General features: G+C 44.8%; 1 protein-coding gene across 1 annotated transcript; it reads left to right on the top strand.

Moving 5' to 3' along the window:
* The first annotated feature begins 9,742 nt into the window (after positions 1–9,742).
* Positions 9,743–18,927, top strand: RHOU (ras homolog family member U). The gene is given in 4 exon segments (XM_077346403.1): positions 9,743–10,494; positions 10,497–10,641; positions 12,882–12,940; positions 15,743–18,927. Coding segments are annotated over 4 exon segments (1,272 nt in total). The 5' UTR covers positions 9,743–9,882; the 3' UTR covers positions 16,199–18,927.
* The last annotated feature ends 5,941 nt before the right edge of the window (positions 18,928–24,868 follow it).

Raw genomic sequence — 24,868 nt, forward strand, 5'->3', positions numbered from 1 at the left:
TAAAATCTTGTGTATAAATACATGTATTTGAATCCAAAATGTTAATGTTTGCTGGTGTTAAGGAGGAGTAAAGGGAAGGAGGATCACAGTGTTTGTATTTCTTTTTTATTCCTTTTACACTATTATATAGATGGTATATAACAGCGGTCCGCAACCTTTTGTAGGCTGTGGACCACTGCGCCGGGGTGTGGGGAGAGGGTGACCCGGGGCCCTGTGCACGCGCGGCAGCCCCGGCGCAAACACGCATGCGCGGACTTGCCATGCATGTGTGTTTGCATCCGGCGGGGGCGCAAACACGCACGCGCCGATTAGCTTGCGGCCCGGCAAGCTTCTCTTTCCCCCCTCCCAAAGGAAGAAGCTTGCCGGGCCGCAAGCTAATCGGCTACTTCGGTGGCCGATTTACTTGCAGCCTGGAGGGGCGGGGAGAGGGAGCCGTGGCTGCCGGCATGCCGCCGGCGCAAACGCGCACGCGCGGACTTGCCGTGAATGTGCATTTGTGCCCAGCAGGGGCGCAAACGCGCACTTGCAGCAGCGCTGCTCATGCATGCATGCGCGGACTTGCCACACATGCACCTTTGCGCCCCCGCTGGATGCAAACGCGCATGTGCGGCAAGTCCGCGCGTGCTCGTTTCCGCCTCTGGAATGCCGGCGGCCACGGCTCCCTCTCCCTGCCCCTCCAGGCTGCAAGGAAATCATTGCAGCTTTGGCTCGGCTCTGTTGCAAGACCACCGCCTTCTCCGGGCCTGGGAGAAAGGTGGGGGTGCATCGGTAGGGGCGGCCCCCTTGCAGAGAAGAATTTTGAGGGACACCTTTTTTGCCCAGTCGGAGGGAGGGAGGGCCACCACCCCAGTCGGAGGGAGGGAGGGCCGCCACTGCCCCAGTCAGAGGGAGGGAGGACCACCACCGCCGTCCCTGGTGTCCCGCTTTACCTCCGTCAAGATCTGTCACCTTATATTTTACTGAGTTTAGCATGAAAGTTGCTCGGTAGCACAATACCTTGTGGTTCCCTTTTAATATTTCTGTGCATTTCATACAATATGCATAATAAAATCTTTATTTTATTAGGTGTTTCTTGTATGATGTATAATATAATATCAAATACTTTGCTAAAGTTGAAACTACACAGCTTTGTTGTCTGGACAACATCTTTTCAAAGATGGACTTCTGATGAACTGACTGACATTCCATTACATTCTTCCATTTCTTTAATTATCTGTTCTTTAAATATTTGTGTGTGTATTACAAGTGTATTACTTCAGTTATATACGTAATTTGATTCCGTATTCTTCAATCATAATCCAAATATATTTTGAATTATTAAAAATCTTTTATGTTTAGAGCTGCTTTTTCATTATCCGTATTTTTTATATTCTGTAGTGGAGAATTTCTGCCGCAACAGATACAAGTGTGTTAAGGAGTTTAAACTTGCATTCAGATTCCAATGCCACAGCTTTAATTCCTCTGCATTCCTTCTCATCAACCACCTTTTGTTCCTGGCATTGGAAAATACCATGTTCTTTTCTAAAAACATAAACAAATTACTATATTTACATTCAAAACAAGAACACTGCTTATATTATATATGAATTAGACTGAATAACACCAAAATCTGGCATGTTACCAGATGTTACATGGAAAGGAATTTACCTTATCTGATTCCTGTATATTAAGGAGCATTACTCGTAGAGTAAATGACAAGGAACGGAAATTATTTTATCTAGACATGAAATGGGCCATTGTTACTTCCAAGTTTATCACATTCATTTAAACAGTAATGTATGAGCTTGATACCAAGTCTTCAGAGTTAAAGAGTGCTCTCTCCACCCAACCGTAGCCAAGAGGTTACAGAAGAAGCAAAGAAATCCTCACAGAATGCAGTTCTCTTTCCAGTGAGCACCCAGTCACACTTTCTGACATTTTGTCATTCTAGGATCACTAGTTCTGTGCTGTAATATAGGGATGCCAGCCTCCAGGTGGGCCTGGGGATCCCCTGGAATTACAGCTCATGTCCAGACCACAGGGACCAGATCTGAATGCTTTTGGGAGAATGGACTGTATGGCATTGAACCCCACTCAGGGACCTTGTCCTCCCCTTACAAAATTCATATTTAGGGAGGAAACTCTTGAGTGAGGCCACGGGGAATAAGGGGTAAAAATGCCCCAGGCTTTAAATGATGTAGTCTAGACTTCAGTCTTGTTTGGTAAGAAAATCGTGGTCTGTTCCTGCAGACCAGAACAGTCGACCTTTTTCTTTTGGTGGCATTAAAAGGGATGTGCAAAATGCTAGAATGGAAGAAAGAAGCCACTTCTGGGTAACACCTGACCAGTCTATCCCAATAATGTTCCCTCTGGAGCAAGCCTCTTAATGTGAATTCTGTAAAGAACTGCATAATGATGAAAGAGAAAAACAATCACTTTGATAATTGGCTGCCTTTCACAATAGTAGATAACTAGTAATAAAGCCCATTGTACAGGAAATACAATGGGCGCTAGCAGGGCGAGCAAGAGGCAAGGGGAGCGCGAGCCAGGGGAGCTTACTTGTTGCGCGGCTCAGCGGCGGCAACGTGGCAGCGTGGGCGGTGGCTTGTCGTTGGGCCTGTGTCGTGGGCGGCCATTTTGGAGGGCGGGCCGGGCCTGCGCCGGCTGCGCGGTGGCTTCTTCATTATTGGTGGGGATCTCGGAGGGGTGGCAGCATCTCCACAGCGTTGTCCTGGTGGTCGCAGCTGGCGCAAAGTGTTGCCGGCAGCGACAGCCGGCGGCCTGACGCTTTGCGCCTCCCGACGCACCAGGCCTCTGGGGAGGGAGCACCCGCCAGCCGCGCTATGGGCGGCTGGCGGGTCCTCCCTTGCCGGCGGCCTGACGCATCAAAGGTGCTTCGTGCCTCCCGGTGCGTCAGGCTGCCGGCAAAGGAGCAACTGCGAGCTGCGCTGCGCGCGGCTCACAATTGCTCGGGGCTTCGCGTCTGACGATTGGTCCCTCCGATTGTCTGTCCGGAGGAAGGGTCCAATCTGGACCCTTCCTCATCCCGGACACATCCCGCCCCATAACCCCTTACTGCTTTATTTAGTCCACGGCGCCTGTGGCGCCGCGGGCAGTGTTAAGATTATCACACATGGTAAAGTGCAGGGTTCCCCAGCTTCATTGAGTCTGTGGAAGTTAGAGAAAGAGTAGTGGAAATCACTATAAAATGGCTGCCATTGGGGGGGGATCAATCAAAATATTGGTAGGTTCAAGGCCAAGTGTCCTTCTCCCATGACAGGAGCAATTGTTTTGGGGTAGGTATTCCTCAGCACATCCAAAGGTGAGGCCCTTAAAGATCTTCTAAAGAATCTCCTACTTAAAGTGTCTTTACTGGAGAGGATTGGAGATAAAAAAGAACGTACTGCCTAGAATGTTCTTTCTTGTCCACAATTCCTGTGTTGATTTCAGATGTACAATTTAACAATGGCATGGGGAAAAAATTGTCAGAGTTTATTTGGTAAGAGGAAAAGCCTTGGATTAAATATAAAATTCTCAAAGATGCTAAAGAAAGAGCAGATTACCAAATTTCAAACCATACTATGCAGCATGTTGTTTCAGATGATTGAAACAATGGGTATAATTGAAAAATAAAATAAAATACTATTATAATTGGAAGGTTAAGATTTAAATGGCATGGATATTTATATGATAAAGTAAAGGGTGGTCTTAAGTGTCATATTAGACATGTAATTCTGAGAATTTGAAATAAATATAAATCTAGACTATGTTCAATAATACTGCTATGTCTCTCAATAAGTCTTTTGTAGATGAGAAATGATAATGAAAGATAAATGGTTAAAGTATCAAGATATATTGGATTTCTCCCAAGGGGAGTATAACATAAAATCAAGAGAAGATTTAATGAGGAAAGGTTTTAATTGTCAAGGGTTCATCCATGTGCAATTTTTAGAAAGTTTTAAAGTTAATATGGTTTTGAAGATCTTAAAACGATGTTTGAGATGGAATTATATACAAATGATGATCCTGTTATAGCAAAAATGTGTAAACTTTTATTGAAATATGATACAAAAGACAAACAGGTAAAAGATTGCATAATAAAATGTATCAAGAATTTTGATCATGATGATGATGATGATCATAGAATCATAGAATCATAGAATCATAGAGCTGGAAGGGGCCATACAGGCCATCTAGTCCAACCCCCTGCTCAACGCAGGATTAGCCCTAAGCATCCAAAGAAGCCACATCCTGATGATGATGATGATGCAACGACGACGATATTTCTTACCTGCCGCTCTCAGTATGCTGGCTCATGGCGGGTTACAACATAACATTTCCACAAGAATAAACCTCATTAAATCCAAACAAAATAATACAAAACCCCCGCATGATGGTAAACAATCCTTCCCCAGAACGGGACACCTGCCATCAGGCAGCAGAGGGCTATGTCAGCAAGTCACACCCAGGTGGTCAAAGTGTGTCATACATCCTAAGAGATCTTCTTTCTAGACCGGCTTCAACCATAGACCTGGTGGAAGAGCTCCATCTTACAGTTGAAAGTTGAAAGCTCTCGCAGGGGCCGTAGCTCTCCTGGGAGCTCATTACACCAGATAGGAGCCAGGACCAAAAAGGCCCTGGCCCTGGTTGAAGCCAAGTGAACTTCCCTAGGGCTGGGAATGACCAATACGTTGGTACCCGGAGGGTGCAAGGTGGTCCCTCAGATATGTGGGTCCCAGCTCCTCTTGTGCCCCACCATTGGCCCTCTGACTGCTTCCCGGTCTGGGGAGGGAGCTCCTTCATTCTTCCTGCCACATCCGAAATGGCAGTCTGCTTGATTTCAGGAGAATTGTAGCTTGAAACCAGGATGGTCCTTTGGATCTCAGCCTTTGTCTCTAAACAGAGGTTACCTTTTGTGAAGGCATCTCAGTCATTTTCACCAGAACCTCCGATGATCAGGAATCTTTGCAAGTCAATGCTACAGACCTTGTAGTGTACACAAATAGGCCTTTGGCAGTACTGGGAAGTCTTGTCACCAACAAACTGTCTTTGATTTGCCATCACAGCACAAATTGTTTAACTGGACACTTCTGCCAAACAACAATTAGCTTGATCGTCCTGTAAAACAAAAGTCTAGTGTATTTTGGAGGGTACTTTACAATGTAACACAGACATGGAGTGATGAATTGGCAGGGGCCCGCTCTGAACAAGTCAAGTGTTTATATTTCTTAAACTGAAGCTAAACAGAACCTTGCAGGTACTTTTTAAAAAGTACACATAGGACATTTTGTCTAGAGACTGCTGTATTTTCATCCTGATATTTTACCTCTGCAATTATTTTTTCATTTCATACAAAAGAACGATTTTTGTCGTCTCTTTGCCTCCAGGATGTGTATCATATCTCCTTCCTTGTGCAAATTTTGTATGTGTCTGTTTAAGCTTGCTTGCTTTTCCTGAAGATAATATCTCATAATGGTCATGATTGGGAACATAACTCTGTAGCTTGACACAGAAAATTACACAGTGTAAGCTGCATGCACTATTAGTGTAATTTTTCAGCATTGCCTTCAAATATCCCAGCATCTGTGTCAAGTGGCCAGAGTACTCCAAGCCCTGACAGGTCCTTGCATCAGAAAGAGGTCCAATGAAGATTCTATATCACCTGGACTAAGGGATACCACTCTGGCCTGCCACCTCTGAGTCCACAATTCCACATAATCCAAGCAAGGCTCACGAGGAAGCCAGGATGTGCCCATGAGTGGCAAGAGAGATATCATGATGAGGATGGGAAAATATGCAATACTTACTATCCAATCAAACCTAAACCTGTTGGAGTTACTTTGAGAACATAAAATGCACTACTTAAAACTTATCAAGTAAAATGTATTAATTGACACACTTGTGGAATTAAAAGTACAAATGCCTTATTTTTTTACCAATAAAAGTGCCAATGTAATGAATACTAAAAAGGGAGAGAGTTGCCAACTGCTGCTATTTTATGCTGTTTTAGTATATTTTATTCATATGAAAATAAAAACATATATTTCAGAGGAGTTTTCAGAGCTCACTGAAATTTCCTTATTTTTCTGATGGAAAAAATAGTTTTTTGCATAATAAATTTTTAATACAATCTTGTCTTTAAAAGCATTTTACTCATTCCAAAAGGGGGAAAAACAATTCAAAGAGATTTTCTGGCTCCATCCAACATTTCCATTGTTATAACTGAAACATGCTATAGCATTTTGTCTGAATAAAACCTTATCTTAAAAAGTGTGATACACACTTCAAAAGGGAATTTAGGAAAATAGGAATTTTCAAGTGCTTCATAAAAATGGGGGGGGGGGCACAGAAAACCAGTGGTTCTTAATTTTTCCTTTTCCCCATCACATCTAGATGTCTTATACTTGCCAGAATAATTCTCATCTAATGTCCACTTGAGATTTGTTGGCCAAAGAACTCATTCTATGAGCTGCACGAAAATGTTGGTCTTGTTTATATATTCTGTTCTCTTTTAGAACCGATGCAGGTGCTTAAATGTGGGCATTTTTCTTGCTGCTTATCACTGCAGTGCATGATTTCTCCTGTATTTATTTGACAGCTTGTTTTACTCTCGGGTGCCTTCCCGTCTGCCTCCCATTTTGTATTCTATGATACCATGACTGTTTCTTCGTCCTCCCAGTTTTTGCCCTTTTCCTGTTTTCTGTGATGTTCTTCCTAATCCTGGCCCCAGTCTGTGTTCTTTCCATCTGACCCGACCTTCATGCTCATTTCATGCTCTGCTTCTTTCTTTCCTGGTGGTTTTCTAAACTGCTATTATTCAGTTAACAAAGACTGAGCGCCCTTTGTTGTGACTCTGTTGCTGTGTCTCATGTCTTGTCTTGCTGCAAAATGGATTTGTCCTCTTGATGCTACTCTTGCTGCTCTTTCGTTTGACCCGTTTTCTTCTTCCCACTCTCCCTCACCTTGCCAGTAGGAATTGTGGCCTCCCCCCCCCGCCACGTGACATGATTAGTTCCTTTCTTCTTGTTGTTTTTCCCCCTCTTCTGAATTTAATTCTATTTCCTCTCCTTTGAAACATTATTTAAATTCATAAATTTCATCCAACAGGGCAAACAGGGCTATTTCAGACTGGAAAAAATGGCATGAGGAGGATGCTGAAACAAGCACCCCCTCCCCTCTGCCACCTGTATGCCATGTTGAAAACCCAATCTGATTCCCTGCACAGGTAGAAATTAACCCTAAAAGCCTCTGGGAACTCCTAGTGTGGAACCCTCTGGACACATCCGGTTTGATCCTAAGAAAGTCTGGCTCAAGGCTGTCCTGCAGATTTTGTCCACTACAATTTATACTGTTCTTTCTTCAGTTAAGTCAGTCCACTTTTCTTTTCTCATTGGCATGCTTCTTGCTTTCTTTCCTTCCACCTCTTTTAACTCTCCTTCTATTTCCTCTCAAACTTTCCAACATTATTAAGTAACAATAAAATAGTAGTACAATGCATGAGTGAGGTGCCCTCCTGCAGTGGTAGCAGCAGCAGGTGCCAATGTACCTGCAGAGTAAAACAGAACTAAGGTCCAGTTGCACCTTGAAGACTAGGTTATACCGAAATCTATGTCATTTCTCTTCCACATGTCCCTGGACTTTGGTTGTATTTTTCTATAGCACAACTACCTTTAGCAGTCTGCTGTGGCAATGCCAGTCTTTTTGTCCAAACTGCTAGTGAATGTCATATGGCAGGTGAAGCCATACCTAAAATGGACCTGCACTGACAGGGACAGCTCTTCCTGTTACTCTGTTACATGTCAGGCACCTTTCAAATACTGAAGTTGCCAATGTCCAGGTGGAGGCTGGAGATCCTGTGAAATTACTAATCTCCAGACAACATGCATTGCATATTTATTGTTTATTTGAAAATACTTTAAAAATTTTATTCCACTTCCCATGGAGGAAACGGCTGTTTTGGAAGGCTGACCTACCAAGGTCTCTGCCCTCCCTAAACCCCACTCTCTCAGGCTCCACCTTCATCAGAGGTTTTTAGGAAGAAATTGGATAAGCACTGGTCAAGAGCATGTCCCCAAGGTGTGTGTGCGGAGAGGGCTGGCCCTTTGTGGTCTCTTCCAGTTCTGTGTAATGTTGATTCTGGGTGTCAGGATAGCAAAGGCTAGGCATGAAGAGCTCATCTGAGGGAGTGATCCCTTGAAGCCTCACTGTACGTGTCATGCCCCCCCCCCCAAGTATGTCCCTGGTTGGTTCTGGCAGCCCTGTAATTCCCAAGCCTAATTAAAATCATGCCCACAGAGCGGGTAAGAAAGTTTCCAACCAGAAGCAGCCCCAGGAGCCATTGTCCAGTATCCTGGGAAAACTGACTTGTCACCCTATCACTACGTGTGCAGTCCCTAAAGGGCTCCCTGCAGCTGCTTCTAGTTGAAGCCTCTTTCTTCTCCACTTGCCCACAGTTCCAATCCAAAGCAGCCCCCTTGAGCCTGGGAAAGAGGCTTTCAGTAGAGCCCCTAGTGTAGCTTATGGCCTATCATCCCATTAGGAGAGAAAGGGGCAATGCTAACAGTCCCCTGAAGTCCCATGCTGACCAGGTGGACAGTAGGTACAATAGCTATACGGACTATGATTAATAGGATCAGGTAGGCAGGGCTTGAGCCTCTTGTGGCGCAGAGCCTCTTGTGGCGCAGAGTGGTAAGGCAGCCGTCTGAAAGCTTTGCCCATGAGTTTGGGAGTTCAATCCCAGCAGCCGGCTCAAGGTTGACTCAGCCTTCCATCCTTCCGAGGACGGTAAAATGAGTACCCAGCTTGCTGGGGGGTAAACGGTAATGACTGGGGAAGGCACTGGCAAACCGCCCCGTATTGTCCATGAAAACGCTGGAGGGCGTCACCCCAAGGGTCAGACATGACTCGGTGCTTGCACAGGGGATACCTTTACCTTTACCTTAGGCAGGGCTGCGAATTCAGCATTTGGGGTTGAAAAGTCTGGTATTTCATGAGCACAGGCAAAGTGAGTCACTGCTCCTTCTTGCCCCCATGGAAGTGTCCCAAGCTAATGTCCATAATATCATTCTCTTCTGCAGAAGCCACTGATATCCAGAAAGAGGCACAAGTGGAATTATAGAAAAGAATTAAGGAACCCACCCAACCCCAGCTGTTTGAATAGCACTTTCAGCTGCACTAAAGTACATTGCTTCAAACCTTCGGTAATACTGATAAACTGGTTTCTCTTGGAGAGACAGCGGAATTTTTATAAGATTAGACAGTTTTACAAATAAACCTCGAAGACGTGTTGGGGGTGGGGGGTGAGAAGGAAATGATATGGAAGGAAGAAGTGGCTTTGCTTATGAACAAGGTGCCGGTGTGTGTGTGTGTGTGTGTGTGTGGGGGGGATGTCCGTTATTACAATGGCAGATTATTCCTTTATTCCATTTTGTTTTTGCTCCACAGAGCACTATGGGCGTCCGTTGTCAGATGCTCCAATGAGGTGTACCTGTTCCAGTGTGTGCGGCCTCAATTTTACTCGAACAGCGACTACAGGATGAAAAGGGCAAAACGCACGTGAGAAAGAGCAGCTCTCTGCACAGGCAGAGGAGATGTCAGATAAGGAAAGGCACTTCCAATAAGGGGGAGGGCTGGAAGGTCGAGGGAGAACAGAGAGCAAGGGCTTATTTAGGGAATATGGGGGGGGGGAGGGGGTCAGTTACGAAGCAGCCGTTAGAGGACGAGAAGCCTACAGACCCTGGGCAGAGTGGCGCAGCTTTGTGAACGTTTCAGCCAATAGATGGACCCTCCGATTGTCTTCGCGTTCGAGAGGAAGGCTGGGTGGCCAATGGGAAGCGCTCTCAGGCGCCGCCAGGATTCCACGCCGTCTACAAGTTGTGGGGGAGCAATCAGAAGACTCTCCTCATGCGCTCGCCCTGGCCGGCATCCACTCGCGGGAGCGCCGCCTGCCGGCCTGCGCCTCTCTCTCTCAGGCTCCTCTCCGTGCCGGTCTGCCCCGCCCTCTTCGGCCCGCTCCCTCCGTCGTATTATGTCATCTGGAAGCAGCTCGCTGGAGTAGTGTGCACATTGTCAGGGAGGGGAGGAGCGGAGCAGAGCGCCGCGCGTCCAAGGCTCGAGGTAGCACCGATTCGCCTTCCTGGCTTCGGAGCCGACTGGAAGACGGCGACTCTGCACGAGAGCCTGGATCTCCGGGAAAGGAAAAGCCTCGAGTCTGCGGGCTTCCGCGCCTTTCGAACAAGATTCCCCTCCCGCTGCGATTCGGTGCTTCGCTCTGCTGCGGCCGCCGCCGCCGCCCAGTGGCTCTGTCTCCGCGGATCCTACTGTCCTCCAGGGTCTCTTCCACCGGGGCCAGGCGGATGCCGCCGCAGCAAGAGGGAGAAACGGGCTACATCAGCAAGCCGCTCCCGGGCGGCTGCGAGGTCCCGCCGGTGCCTCCGCGCCGGGTCCGCAGCAGCCGGGCAGCGGCGCTGGGAGCGGCTTTGGGGAGCCGCTGCCGAGCCGGAGCCGGTGGCGGCGCTGGAGCCTCCGGATTTGAACCCCGGCGCAGCATCAAGTGTGTCCTAGTGGGAGACGGCGCGGTGGGCAAGACCAGCTTGGTAGTAAGTTACACCACCAATGGCTACCCCACGGAGTACATACCCACCGCCTTCGACAATTTTTCAGGTGAGAGATCGGGTGCGTGCGAATCCGTATGGTAGAATTCATGGGGCTGCCCCTTCAGTGCCCTAGAACTAGGCCGCTTGAGGAGGACCCAGCTGGCAAGCCTGCTTCCCGAATCGGACTCCAAGCGCCCTTCTCCTCTGGAGCCCCTTCGAATCGACTTTGAACCCTCCAACTGTAAAAGGGGCGGCTCCCCTTCTTCCGGAGTTCATTGTGGACGAGCTGCGTTACCCTTTCAGGGGAGGGTGGTGGAAAGTAGGTAGAAAGGATTTGCCCCGGCTGGGAGGAAAGGGGGCCATGGCGGAATGGTACACGGAGCCCCCTTACCGGGGGGGGGGGGGCGGCTGCAGAAAAAATCCGAAGTCTTCGGAAGAAAAGGGCTCGGCCTCAGAAGTGGCTTGCCGGTGATTTTATGGAAAAGAGAAGGAGGTAGCGGCTGCCTCCAGGGAAGGCGTGGAACCACCACAGAGGAGAATCTTGGTCAACTTGGGAGGCCTTCAGAAATATACAGCCCACCTGGAATATGCCATGAGTTTGCATGTTGGCTTATATAAATGCATTTTTAAAATGAAGTGGAGGGCGTGTTGTACTCTTCTGTACAGATTAAAAGACCAACTTTAGCCCGGACTGTTGGGAGAGAAAAAAACCTGGTGTACTCCCCCTCCCCACGCCACCCTTCAGGTTTCAGATCTTGGACCATTGGTCTCCCAATATATTTGCAAGCTGTTCCGACTTGATGTGAATCAAAACAGGGTGCCTGGGGATTCAAACGGTAACTTGTTGTTTTGCAGAATGTGGCCTACAGTCAGCCATGAGCTTCTCTGTAGTCAATGTTTATTCTGTAATATTGCATAGGGAACACACTACTTGTGCTGGCAAGAGCTTGCTTGAGTTTGAGAGAGGGAGCTCAGACGCTGTTCTGAGTGTGTGGAACCCATGGACAATTTTATTCTTCCTTTTCAAAACATCACACTTCATGCAAATCCTTTTTAGGGATTCAGAACGGGGTGGAGGGGAGGGAGACTAAGTCCCATCTGCAATCACTTTCACCTCTCTGCCATTCGTTTAGATGGACATTGATTTTATGGAGAGCTGGTGGGAAATGAATGGCTCTCTGCTGCCTGCCTCCAGAATTGTTGTAATGTAATAACTCCTGTCAATGTCCCGTAATTGGAATTAAGGTTGGTGGGTGCTAAGTGGGAAACTGCTGGGTCATCAGCTGCTGTCTTCACTCTGTTTGGGGCAGGATCTTAGTGCCTCTTCATGTTGCGAAATAAAAAACGGCCCATTTATTTTCATCATGGGCGGATGGCCTTTTTTTCTCTAACATGTTAGGTGTGTTTGTGTAGCTGACCATGTAGAAAGCCCCTGCCACATGAGAGCCCCTGCCACTTGCCCCTTTCTGACTATTTGTGTGAGCTTTGTTTGCTATAAAGCATAATGCTCAGTTCTGAAGCTACACAAGCCACCTAAACTGGCTTCCATGTGGATTCAGAAATGGCCCAAGATGGTTTTCAGAAGACAGCAGCCTTAAGCTGGGGAGAACCTGAATTCAGTAGTTTTGAGGTTAGCACTGCTGAATGCTTGGTTTTGTAGGGGGATCAGGAGGACCAAACTGATCATTCCTTTTTGGTAGACATTATCTCCTTGAGCAAACTGCAGTTGCTTATGCCTTGCAGGCAAATGTCATAATTTAAAATGTCTAAAAGCCACCAGTATTGCAAACCAATACACTAAGCATAGCAAGAAAAGCAATTAACCCCCCCCCCCACTCACACACACACAAAAGGATCACAGTTTAAATAGTAGGGAAACTCTAATAAACAGCATAATAGTAAGGGCACTTTTAACTCAGTGATTCCTTGGGGTTATGTTATCAGGCTACTTTTTAGTGGAGCAATAAATTTTCTAACCAGACCTGAAAAGAGTGTAAAAAGAAGAGCTTCCCAAGAGAAGACATAAATATTTGTATTGTTTCCTCTGTCATTTAAACTAAGGAGGGCCTGGGAGCTTCTTTTGTGCCAGGGCTCTGGAAACTCAAACGTGACAAGGAAATTAATCCTGAAGTGGGTGGGTGGAAGGGAGGGAGGCACAGGACTATGTAGGGTCTCTGGGATGGCTCGTATTGTACTATGCAATACTCTTCATTTGATGATTTGCTGTTTCTGCTACCTAATGAATTAAGAAAACTCTGATGAGCAAAGACATAATTCTTCATCAGTGGCTGTTTCTTTCCTTTTCAGCTGTCGTGTCAGTAGATGGTCGACCAGTTAGGCTCCAGCTCTGTGACACAGCTGGCCAGGTTAGTAAAACTCCTCCTTCACTGCTGTATGTCTAATTGTGAAGGGCTACTTTTCTTGGGAGTAACTGCATCACCACACTACCCGCTATCATGCAGCATTGTACTAACCCACAGTAACTCCCAACTTTACAGGAAAGTAATTTTTTTAAAAATTTGATTGACACCTTAAACTGACCAGTGGTGTGTATGCAGCTGTTACAAGGAACAAACAGCTGGATTTTGCATAACATTCTGGGTTGTTACTGCAGGAAAGAGGTCTTGGGAAAGTTGTAGCAATTCAGAATGGCACATAAATATTGTGGTAGTAGAGATGTAGCAGCGGCCAGGATGAGGTAGGAGCCCATGTCAGCAGTGGCTTGTTTCCCAAAGAAAGTTGCTAGCACAGGGACAGGATGCTGCAAGGGTTCCTTTTGCATAAGGGGAGGGGGGGTTCCAGAGGGAGAAGAAGTGTTTTGTGGACAAATTCATGCTCCCAAATCCATTCTGAGTACCAGGCAGTTAAAGCTTTCTCCTTTTGTGCTGCTAGACAGCAAGAGTAGGAGTTGGTGTGTCATTTGTGAGTAAAAGGAAGCCTGTATTCATGCGTATGCACATGTAGAAATATATGGGCTTGTATATTTGGTAGTGGACCGTTGGCTGACGATGGTGCAGTCCCCAGTCTTTGCATTCTATGGCAGTGTTTTTATCTTGCAAAGCTGTTTCACCCAGACTTGTTTTACTGCCTCTTACACAAAGCACATGGAACCTTCTTGTTCACTACTGGCTGGTACAGCATAATTGAGCAGAGGGTAATATGTTGCCAGAATGCATCTCACTGGCGTTCCTTTCCATTTTGTTATGGAGAGCCTTGGGAGGTCACGAATGCCAGTGACGTCTTTATCCTGGGGGTATTATTTTTATGGCCTGTAAACTGGAGATAAGAGATGAGAAAACAGCTCTTGATTATCCTGGGGTTTTCTTTGTACTTCTAAATCACCTTGGCCTCTGATTCTACTTCTCCATCATCCAAGCTCCTCCCATGCTACCAGCATGACAATTCTTATAACAGTCATTTTCATGCACACAAGCTTTGATGGTGCAAATGTTTGTAGCTGCAGTTCTTTTAAGAAAACAGAGTAGAGATTTTTGGCTTTGACTTTGCTTCCTACCAGGGCTTAAGTCTGCAAAACAAGAGAGCTAATGAGCTTGCCTGACTTCAATCTTGTATACTGCCCTCTCCCTTTTCAGATGCCCCAGAAAGAAATGTAGTTAAGTGGAATAGGGCATGTGATGCTTTCTTTCAATGTTTTTAAAACTGAGCCTCCATGACTCCTCAAAAGCTTTCCCAACCTTAAAAACGTAATAAATTAGCATGCAAGTTGTATCTGGACAACAAAGCATTGAGCAGGGAGGGAGCTTCCAAACTGTACTTGTTCTTTGCACTTGTTAATTTAAGACTCCCTGAGAAACATGCTGCATTTTAATTAAAATACCTCCACGGCTGAGGCAAAGCCTGTATGAATGAGAGGCCTGGGTTGGTGTGCTTTTATCCTGCTGTCAGCATGAAAGCCAAGCGCAGAGTTAATCTTTGCCTCCGTTTGCTTTCCTCACCTTGCAGTACTTGAAGCCTCTGTGAGCTTCAAGAGTGTGGTGTGGGAAATTCTCTTGTTACTGATGTTCCTCCTTCCTGGGATGGGGGGTTTCTTTCCAGAAAAGAGGAGAGCGGGAAGCAGAATATGAACCTTGTGTTTTAGAAAGAGTATGAGCATTGCCTGAGGATGAGGCAGCAATGGGGGGGGGGGGGCGGGGAACACAGTGTATTCTTTTTTCATGTCACTGGCACATGAAGTGTGTGAAGTGTAATTCATTAATATGACGGGAATGATAAATCAACCTAAAACAGCAGGGTCTCCTTTTAGGGTCATATTTCCTTTTAGACAGTTTTCTCAGAGCTCTCTCAGCCTCACATAGCTCAAAGGTGTTTGTTGTAGGGAGAGAAAGGATAGGTGACTGTAATATGCTTTGAGACACCTCCTCCTCCCCCCACTGCCATATTTATCTTGATGCCTTCCGTTTGGATGCTGCTTTGTGTTAGGTTTCCCCTGATTGTAACATCAAAGGTTGCCCCCATGATTGGGGTCTCAGTCATACCAGTTCAGCTCTGTGTCTTTTCTCCCATACCAGTTATAATATATATTTAAAATTAAATAGTTTAGACAAATAAGATTGCAAAGGAGTCAAAAGGCCCTTTTGGCCAGTACCCTCCTCCTGTTCTTCAAGGCAGGCCGTCCACTTACCCTTCTGTTACAGTCATAAGGACAGTAATGGCCACTGGCAAAGACTGGGTGCCTCCTGAGTAAGGAAGCTTGAGAGAAGAAAGTAGACCAGCTCTTTTGATGGCAGCAGGGATCCATTCATCAAGCCAGCCTGCAGAATTCTAAGAGAAGGAGGCTAGTCTTACAGTCTCTGCTCAGGATACTATCTCTGCTCCTATCCTCAATAGTCTAAGTTCATCTTTCCCCCATGGATCATGTGATTAAATTTTCCCCCATATTAAAAAAGCCCTTTCCGTCAGAAAATCTTCTGTATGTACTGGTTTGTCAGGTGCAAATCTCTTTTTTTGGAAACTGTTCTGATTCAATTGGCAAATGTACGTGACCTAAAGCCCATTTCCTCAGGAACTGCAGGTCAACATGATCATTCCTTAGAGGGCCAAGTGTTGGTCATTCTCTCCTGGGAATACCTTTTGGTGCTCTGAAGGCACTGTGGTCACTGAGCTCATCCCTGTCTCTAGATATTCATGCTGCGTTTCCTTTTGCACAGGATGAATTTGACAAGCTCCGGCCACTGTGCTACACCAACACAGACATCTTTTTGCTGTGCTTCAGCGTGGTGAGCCCTTCCTCTTTCCAGAATGTGAGCGAAAAGTGGGTTCCTGAAATCCGATGCCACTGCCCCAAAGCACCGATTATTCTTGTTGGGACACAGTCAGACCTCCGGGAGGATGTCAAAGTCCTCATTGAGTTAGACAAATGCAAAGAAAAGCCAGTGGCAGAGGAGGCCGCAAGGCTCTGTGCCGAGGAAATAAAAGCTGCCTCTTATATCGAGTGCTCTGCTTTGACTCAGAAAAACCTCAAAGAAGTCTTTGATGCAGCCATTGTTGCTGGCATTCAGTACTCGGATACCCAGCAACAGCCAAAGAAATCGAAAAGCAGGACTCCGGACAAAATGAAAAACCTCTCCAAGTCCTGGTGGAAAAAGTACTGCTGTTTTGTATAGTGCATTTGCAGAGGCTTCAAAAACATCCGTCTGATGCCAAGAGCCATTAGAAGCTATATTAGCTCAAGATCTCTCTATCTCGGGAGTGCACAGACAAAATGACACACATATAAACAAAGCGAGCGGCCTTCATTGGAAGAGGAAACGAAAAAACGATGGGAGGAAGCTGGTTGCTGGACGTTGGACTGTGGACTTTCGACACTTGCAGTGAGAGTTCCTTGGTGCTTGGCACACCATACGTTTGGGACCTTAGAACTGTTCTGAGGACTTGACTGGTCACCGGAATGGGAGGAGCCAGAGCAGATTTTGCTGAGCAGGTGACTTGGGGGCTGCAAAGGACTACAGGACTACAGATAGATACTTAAAAAAAAAAAGAAATATGTGCCTCTTACGACATTTAGCTTTAAAAGCTGCTTCTCCCCTGGCACCTTTCACAGTCCTGTGGTCTTCGTATGCGTTCTGGAAACATCTGTAGAACTGATGAATTAACAGAACCCAAAATATTTTCCCTATGGTGATGTGCCTAACACATTCAGCTGCTTACATATGTCGTCTAACTTGCAGACCCCTTTCACAGGGTGTAAGGTATGCACCCCAACAATGGTTTTTAAACTTTGGTATTTTGAATATCCACAGGCTCCTTTCCTCAAGGAGACCCCATAAAAGATGGTAAATTTTGTTTCTTTTTTTTAAAAAGGGGGATGCACAGAATATCTGTGAAATGCCACATAAAATGCATGAGTTCTGTAGACTGAGGCCATGTGCTCATAGTTTTTATGTGATGCTAAAAATTCTCACACACGATAGCCCATCTCACACCATCACGTGTCGTACAATGGTACAACTTGGAGGCCTCTCTTACCCATGACATTTTCATCTCATTTTTTTCTCTCCAAGGTGCTCAGGGTAACATACCTCCTCCATTTTATTTTCATGATGCTGTAAGGTTAGGCTGAGAGGCAGTACCTTGCTCCATGGCTGAGTGAGGATTGGAACTTAGGTGTCTAGATGGAACAGCTTTGTCACAAGCATTCCAAACTTGTTCAAGTCCAGGAGCAACTTGGTGGCCAACAAGATGTTTGTGGGGCATAGGCTTTTGAGAGTCAAGCTTATAACCCCCCCCCCACCCAATCTTGTTGGTCTCTAAAGTGCTACTGGACTTGTACTTTTCGGTTCAGGCTGACACAGCTACTCTTGGAAAGCAGTACTTGTTTACGTCAAGCAAAGTAGGATGCAGTAAAGTTATGACTTCATGGCTCTAACCCCAAAAACTTGGTAATCAATCTACTGAAACCATTGGACCTTTCTCCTAAGGAACTGTGTGTAGTATTGGGGTGTATAATTATATGAATTGGCCTTTATTTAAATGCCCCCAATTTTTCTCCTACCAATTTTTGTGTAGCAGTTAAATGCAGCCTGTTGACCAGAATGAACAGACACAGAACACATTTTTGTGTCTGAATCCCTCTTGAAGCCGTTAAGGAAGCCAGATGAAATTCAGCAGATGTAATAGATTGACAATATTGAGACGCAGGTAGGCCATCATGGGCTTATTTCTACAATGCATTTAGGGATCTAAGTGTATGCAAAGGGAGTGTGTAGGCCTTAAGACAGTGGCATGAATCTGAACATTACAGAGTGGGACTTTCCTGCTTCCCCCTCTTCTAGAATCCACTGATTCTCCCCCTCTTAAAAAAAATTAGGGGCAGTGAACCCTAAGGAGAAGCACAGTGGCAAAATGGAAATCTTGGTGGGGGGGGGGGGTTGGTGGACATCTCCGGTCCTTGTACAAACAGAAATTCCCTTATTTCAGAAGAATGGAACGGTTAGATAAATGCCACTGACCCCCCCTCCCCCCATTTCAGGGGAAGGTTGGAATGGCCTTAGTGTTTATTTCAGGATTGTCTTTATGCTGGAACCTGACTGGGTAGAAAGGCAGCATTAGAATGTCTTAAATAAATTATACACAGTGGGTGATTTTGCATATGCAAATGAATGGAATCCGGATAAGAATTGTCAGTATAGTTTCAGTTTATTTCCTTGGCTCTCATCTGCGGGATGTCCCTGTAGGATTCAGGGTTCTGATACTGCTGGGTGGGGGGAGACTCCCAGATTTCTGGTTGCCTAGTGGCTTAAAGATTTGATGCTGGACTTAATATTTTTTCATCCCCAGGGAGGTGAAAAAAAACAAAAACGATGCCTAAAATTGTGATGATGGATTCTCCCCCCCCAACCATAGTAGGTTATGCTTACTTTGTTGATATTGGTAGTACTGGACACTGTCTTACTTTCAAGTGCAGTGCTGTGTCATATCTGTAATACATACCATAAATTTGTACCATGAACAAAGAAGCATAAAGAATAAGCTACAAAGCTCACAGTTCCTTTCAGGTGATAATGGTGAGAGAGAATGAAAAGTCTTCAATGTAAAGTCCATAGTGTAATTTAAACTGTGAATCAGTTTTGCTGTACTTCAGGTGAGTTACAGTTACCACTTCTTATAACAAAGCCCATATAGGACACAGTGGACAGGAAATGTAATGCCAAAAAGTAAAGGCAGGGGAGCAGCAGAATAAACTCACAGTTCAATACGCTCTGCTTAATTTGCCCATGCTTGTTTCTAATCTGTTTTCAAAACCTCTTCCTATATTGCATTACATGTCTGTTATTATGACAATATGTAATTTTCTTCAGAGATGCCAATATCATTAAATGAAGCTTCAACCTTTGGAGATGTTCTCCAGTGTATTAAAGTGAGTCTCTGTTATTACTAATGCTAACAATGAGAAGCAGTTTGGGTAGAACTCTGTTTGAATTCCTTGCCTGGATATCCCAGAAGTCACATACAGCAATTTAACCCTTGGCTACTATCTCAAATAAATGCTGACCAAGTTCAACAACAAGAGCTTTCTAAACAGAGTTGGGGATTATATCCAAGCCTTTTCCCAAGGATCTTGTTAGTTAGAATGCTGTTTCTGATCTACTGTAAAAAATGTTGATACAGAACTAAATCTTGGAATCTATAGGACTGAAGTGCCATGAGCAACATATAAGCTGCAGAAAGTACCAAAATGCAACGGAAACCTTCACTGGAGTGAAACTAATTCAATAAAAATGTGTTGGCTCCTGCATTTTGGCAGCCTGGAAAAATTAGTCACCACTGCATACAAAACTGTCCATATGGCAAACTGGTTTAATGTAGTCAATAATATATGCAGAATGGTTAGAAGTTAAACATCTGTTTTTTTTTATTCCTATATACTGCTATCTGGTGTTATTTTGGATGTATAGATATTAATTTGAATGTCAAGGCCCAGATTTCACACACACACACACACACACCCAAAAAATCTTTCTTCTGGTTCTGTAAAATGAGAATAAAAGTTGGACAGGTTAGTTTTGACCCAAGAGTTGCAATGGAATGCAATAGCTGCCGGCTAGGAAATCACATTTTTCCCATTCACATGAAAATGCACCAAGCCAAAATGGTAGGGCATAAGCAAACAACAAGTTTAATAAAGCTTGGAGAAACAATGCCTTTAAAGGCTACAGATTGTAGCTTTTTTTTTTAAGCCCTTTTACTTGCAATAAACCAGCATTTTCAGTGCCATGCTAAGCAGTGGTATAGTCTTCTAAACTCACTGACTTCAATGGCTGTAACTTTATTATTACATTGTTCATAATGTTTACAGATTATACAGGAATGTTCCTTTTAATTAAGTAATTTGCAAGTTTGAGTTGAATGTGTCTCCTGTAGCCTGTAATCCAGTGTGTTTTATGGAATGTCTTTGTTTTCAAAATGTAGGTTATACTTTTTTAAAAAGGAAGTTCTGTGTGAGAATGACATCAGCTTGAGGTTTATTTGTTTTAAAGTCCTTCTCCCTGTGTTTGGTTTGCCTGTTTTACTAATGCCCTCCCCCCAGAAGTCAACCGATTTCTGCTTATATAACCTTCAGTCAGCAGGAGGCTACTTGCATGTCCTGGGGGAATGTTTCATAGGCTGATGTCAATTTCATTGTTGGTGCTTAAATTGCACACTGAGTTTCTCTTTCTTTTAAAAAATCCTAAAATAGGTTGGGGCAGATTCACACTACAGCCACTCCTGCAGCAAAATGGGGAGGGGGGAAAATCTCCCTTCTGACCTGGAATCTGGGACACAATTCTTTTTCAAACTAGTGTTTAGCCCCCTTGCTCCAGAGTTGGTATGATCCGCTTGATGGGACATTGACACGGCCCTGGAAGACTGGAATAAAAAAATGTTAGCCCTAAATTTAAGTAAATCTTGAACAAGCAATCTTCTATGCATTCCAGATGCCTGACTGTAAAATGGGATTTCTAATAAGGAATATCATGAAAGTAAAGATGAGTAAGGCCAAATTGTAAAGCATTTTGTTCACTTAAATGTGCTGTGCATAAAAGATTAGAAATATTCAAAATATATTAACCCTTGGTTAAAGCCATTCTTTTCAAAAAGGATAGAGCATGCACCTCCTGTATTGATAAACTGGACCAGCAATCAGATTAGGATTGTGGTCTGACAGGGTAAAAGATACTGTTTTAAAATGTTTTTAAAGACTTATTTAAAGTCAGCCAAGCTGTTAGTAAATTAGTTAGTAGCTGTGTTTAATGGCTGTCAGATTGGGAGAAGTAGTCCCTTTAGAATTTTTTAAATCTGAAAAAACCCTTAAAGATTTGGATTTGTCACGGGGAAAAATTACTGGAGCTGGTGCTGCTCATGCTTTACTTTACTCCTGTCCATCTTCTGACTCTACGACTGTTCAGTATAGCCATTACCCAGAGGGCTTTCAATGACCCTGATAAATCTTTGCTTTTAAATTATTTTGCATTTGCAATTCAAGCTTTGAAGTGTTCATGGCAGCTCTGGAGAACAATGAAGCGCAGGGTCAATACATTTATTTGGACTCTGGTAAAAAGTTAGGGTGACCTCAGCATTGGGCTTTCAAGGCAAGTGAGAAGCAGAGGTGGTTTGCCATTGCCGTTGTCTGCGGTAGTACCAAACTTCCTTAACCAACAAGATCTGATGAGATCTTCTACCTCCTTCCATCTCACTGCTCTTTTAATAATACTTAATTTGTTCACTGCCTTTTCTTTACCATGTATTCAATATTTTCTGGAAAGCCTTTTAAGAACCTGAACAGCCAATAAATTCCACTTTCATTTGATAAGAGGAACTTTAAAGACCAGGACTGCACCAATAATCTCAGATTTGGGATATAAAAATGACATGAGATACTGTAAATCATGTCATGTCCATAGCCCAAATCTGAGATTATTGGTCTCTAAATTAGGTATCTAAGATTGTCTAAAGATGGGGAAAATGGGCTGCAGCTTTCATTGTTTTGCTTGTCTCAGCTGTATTAGTTGTCTCTGCTGTATCACATCCACAATAGGTAACATCACAATTTATGACATCCACCAAGCGAGCCAGTATGGTGTAGTGGTTAAGAGCTGGGGATTCTGAAGAATCACGTTTGACTTCCTATTTCTCTACATCAAGACTAAAACTTGGGATAGAAGCAGTTCTCCCCAAACTCTCTCAGCCCCACCTACCTCACAGGGTGACTGTTGTGGGAAGAGGAAGGGGAGCTTTAAAGCAGCTCTGTGGAGGGACTGCAGCTGGAGAAGCCTCGCTGGGTGAATGAAGGATCGCCAGCTCATTGCTCTCCGCTCGCTCCGAGAAAAAAAATGGCGATCGCTTCACCGGAAGTTCAGAGGAGAGAGCCAGGGGGAGGGACTTTGCTGAAACCGCGACAATGGTAATGCACAGAACTTTTTCTAAACTGTTGCAGATTGTTTGCAAAAGTGTAGCGCTTTCCAGAGGGTGAATCCACTTTTGGGGATTTCCCTGGAAGCGCTACAACTAAGCGCTTTTCGCGGGTCTGTTTCAGGAGTGTGGCAGATTGTGTGCGATGTCATGCGTAACTGCAAATTAGTAGCGTTTACAATTTGCCACACTCCTGCTACATTTAACTTGTGCGGAATGGGCCTGGGTATAAGTGAGAACTGGGAGACATAGCATGTGTTAAATGCACAGATACATTGAAATAGAGCATTACATAAAGTGGGGGAGAGTTAACTAGTTTAATTAAGATGTTGCTAGCTCTGGCTAGGTAAATTCCAGGAAATTGGGGGTAGGTACATTGGGAAGGTGGAATTTGGAGAGGGGAAGGAATTCTGTGAGGGTATGATGCCATACCATTGGCACCCTATAGCTGCTATTTCCTTCAGGGGAGCTGGTCTAAATGGCCTGGGGATCAGCTATAATTACAGGAGAACTGCAGTCCCTTTCTGGAAATTGGTGACCGTAAATGAGTGTAATGCCCTTGGAAAGTGCTTTGGCCTCACCAGCATCATGTTTATATCAGGCCACCACATTTACCTCAGGCCTAAACATGATACACATGGGCAATTGCCTTGACTGGGTGGCAGCCCAGTTTAAATGCTATATACGTGCAAAATCTCGAGAGCAAACTCTTTTTCCTTTAGCCAGGATTTTGTTTAAATCAAGCCTATGAAACTGCTCACAGCAGCTTTTCCATATCACCCAGCAACATCTTTGTCTCACTGCTCCTTTGTTTTTATTTTACCTTGTATTCAATTGAAAGAAGACTTCTGGTGATAACAACAGCTTCTTTGCTGTGTTATGATACGGTGGTAGCTGTTAATAAATGTCTTAACTTACTGATGTTTTTTGGATGTTTTTCTAATAGACCAACATGAGTACTTTTGACATGCTTTGAAGAAGATCTGCATTCGTTAACCAGGAAGGGGGATCCTAGAATTGGGGGAAATGATGTTCCACCATTTAATATTGATTGCCTATGTCAGGAAGTTTTCTGTATACCACTAGGAAATATTGCTCAATTTAGCCTCTTGATTTTTATTATCTCGTGCCCCACCTAACATTAATCTCCAATCTTGCTATTATTTATTATATGGTAGAATTACACACAGGAAGTATATAATATTATAAAATACATAACAAAATAGATACAATGGGTATGCAGGCAGATTGGGCAAACCGCCTAAATATGAATATCTAAATCTTCAATCCACTCAATCACACCTGGGGAGAGTAGAAAGAGCTATGTCACATCTCCCTGAAAAGCTTGATGCTCATGTTCCTATGACAGATGGAAACAGTTTGGTGGGCTTTACCACAATTACGTTTTAGAATTTTGCCCCATTTAAACAACAGGTCTACACAGCTGCCAAAACCATACTTTGCATGGCAAGTCAAATCCTACAGGCCTCTCATTGATGTTTATTAGATTACTCGGGGCCAAATCCATTGCATTCAGGAATACAATGGGTGCTAGATTAGGGGGATACAATGGGTGCTAGATTAGGGGGATGGAGTGGAAGAACTCTGTGGGTGGCCTCCCCCTCCCCCCAGGACCTGGAAAGGCTGCAGGCAGCTGTTATGGAACTCACCAGTAGGGGCAGCTCTCTCGCGGCAGGGATCTGCAGCCTCAGAGGGAAGTGGAAGGAGGAGGGTGTGGTCAGGGGTGGGGGACAGAAGGTGGTTGGCTGGCTGGCTGCTGGACAGACAGGCAAGCCGGTTGGAAGAGGAGGCACTGGGAGGGGGGGAACAGCCATCCTGATTGGATGTTAAACGCTGAGTGGCACTTAAGCCATGAGACATGCTCCTCCTCCAGGGCTTAACCAGAAATATATAGTGGAACAGATGGCTATCAGGTGGGGCTGATTTCATCCATGTTCACAACCATTCCCTAGACTGAAATTTTGTTATTATGGGATTTGTGCAGGTCTTATTTCTGGGTGTTGGGACTTTAGCCTGAATAGGCCCATGACAGCCATGTCTGTTTTCAATGATATTTCTATATTCACAAAGAAGAGCATCTTGCCTTTGGAGATGCAGGGGAGCAATATGGCCTAACACAGATAGTCAATAGGTCAGAGTGGGCTTGATACATTTCCTGATGGCAAGCAATGATCAGAGGTGGTTTGCCATTGCTTGTCTTTGCTTAGCAACTCTGGGTTTCCTTGGTGGTGTACCAAATGGTGCAGCCCTTTTATGCCCCCTCCCTCACACATAGAGTGCAGACAGCAAATTAGTATTTCCCTCATAGTCACTGGTCCTTAAGAACATAAGAGGAGCCCCGATGAACCAGACCACTGGTCCGTCTAGTCTCACAGAATCTTGTCTCACAGAATTGCCAACCAGGTTCTCTGGATGGCCAACCACAGGACACAGAGGCCAAGGCCTTCCCCTGATGTTGCCTCCTGGCTTTGGGATTCAGAGGCTTAGTCTCTCTGAATGGGGAGGTTCCCTTCAGTCTCCATGGCTAGTAGCCATTGATAGAATCTATGCAAGAATTTCTCTAATCCCACAAATATTGGATCTCATGCCCTCTTGGTCCACCAACCAGTAGTCATTCTTTTCCTTTCAATTTCTGCTGGATCTACTCTTGCTGTTACTATGTGCTTAGCTGTGGCTGTGTCCACATGGATGCTTTATTCCATCTTGGCTCCTTTGAATGCTGCTTAGACAGGAAAGTGTTCATTTTGCAAGTCTCACTCCCATCAGTGACATTTTCCTTGCCTCAGTCCATGTGGCTGCCACTACCTGCTCATATACATTGCATGCATCTTCAGACTTTTTTTTTTAAATGCAAAATTCCAAGT

This window comes from Paroedura picta, chromosome 1 (genome assembly GCF_049243985.1).
Source record: "Paroedura picta isolate Pp20150507F chromosome 1, Ppicta_v3.0, whole genome shotgun sequence".
NCBI classification, from domain to species: Eukaryota; Metazoa; Chordata; class Lepidosauria; order Squamata; family Gekkonidae; genus Paroedura; species Paroedura picta.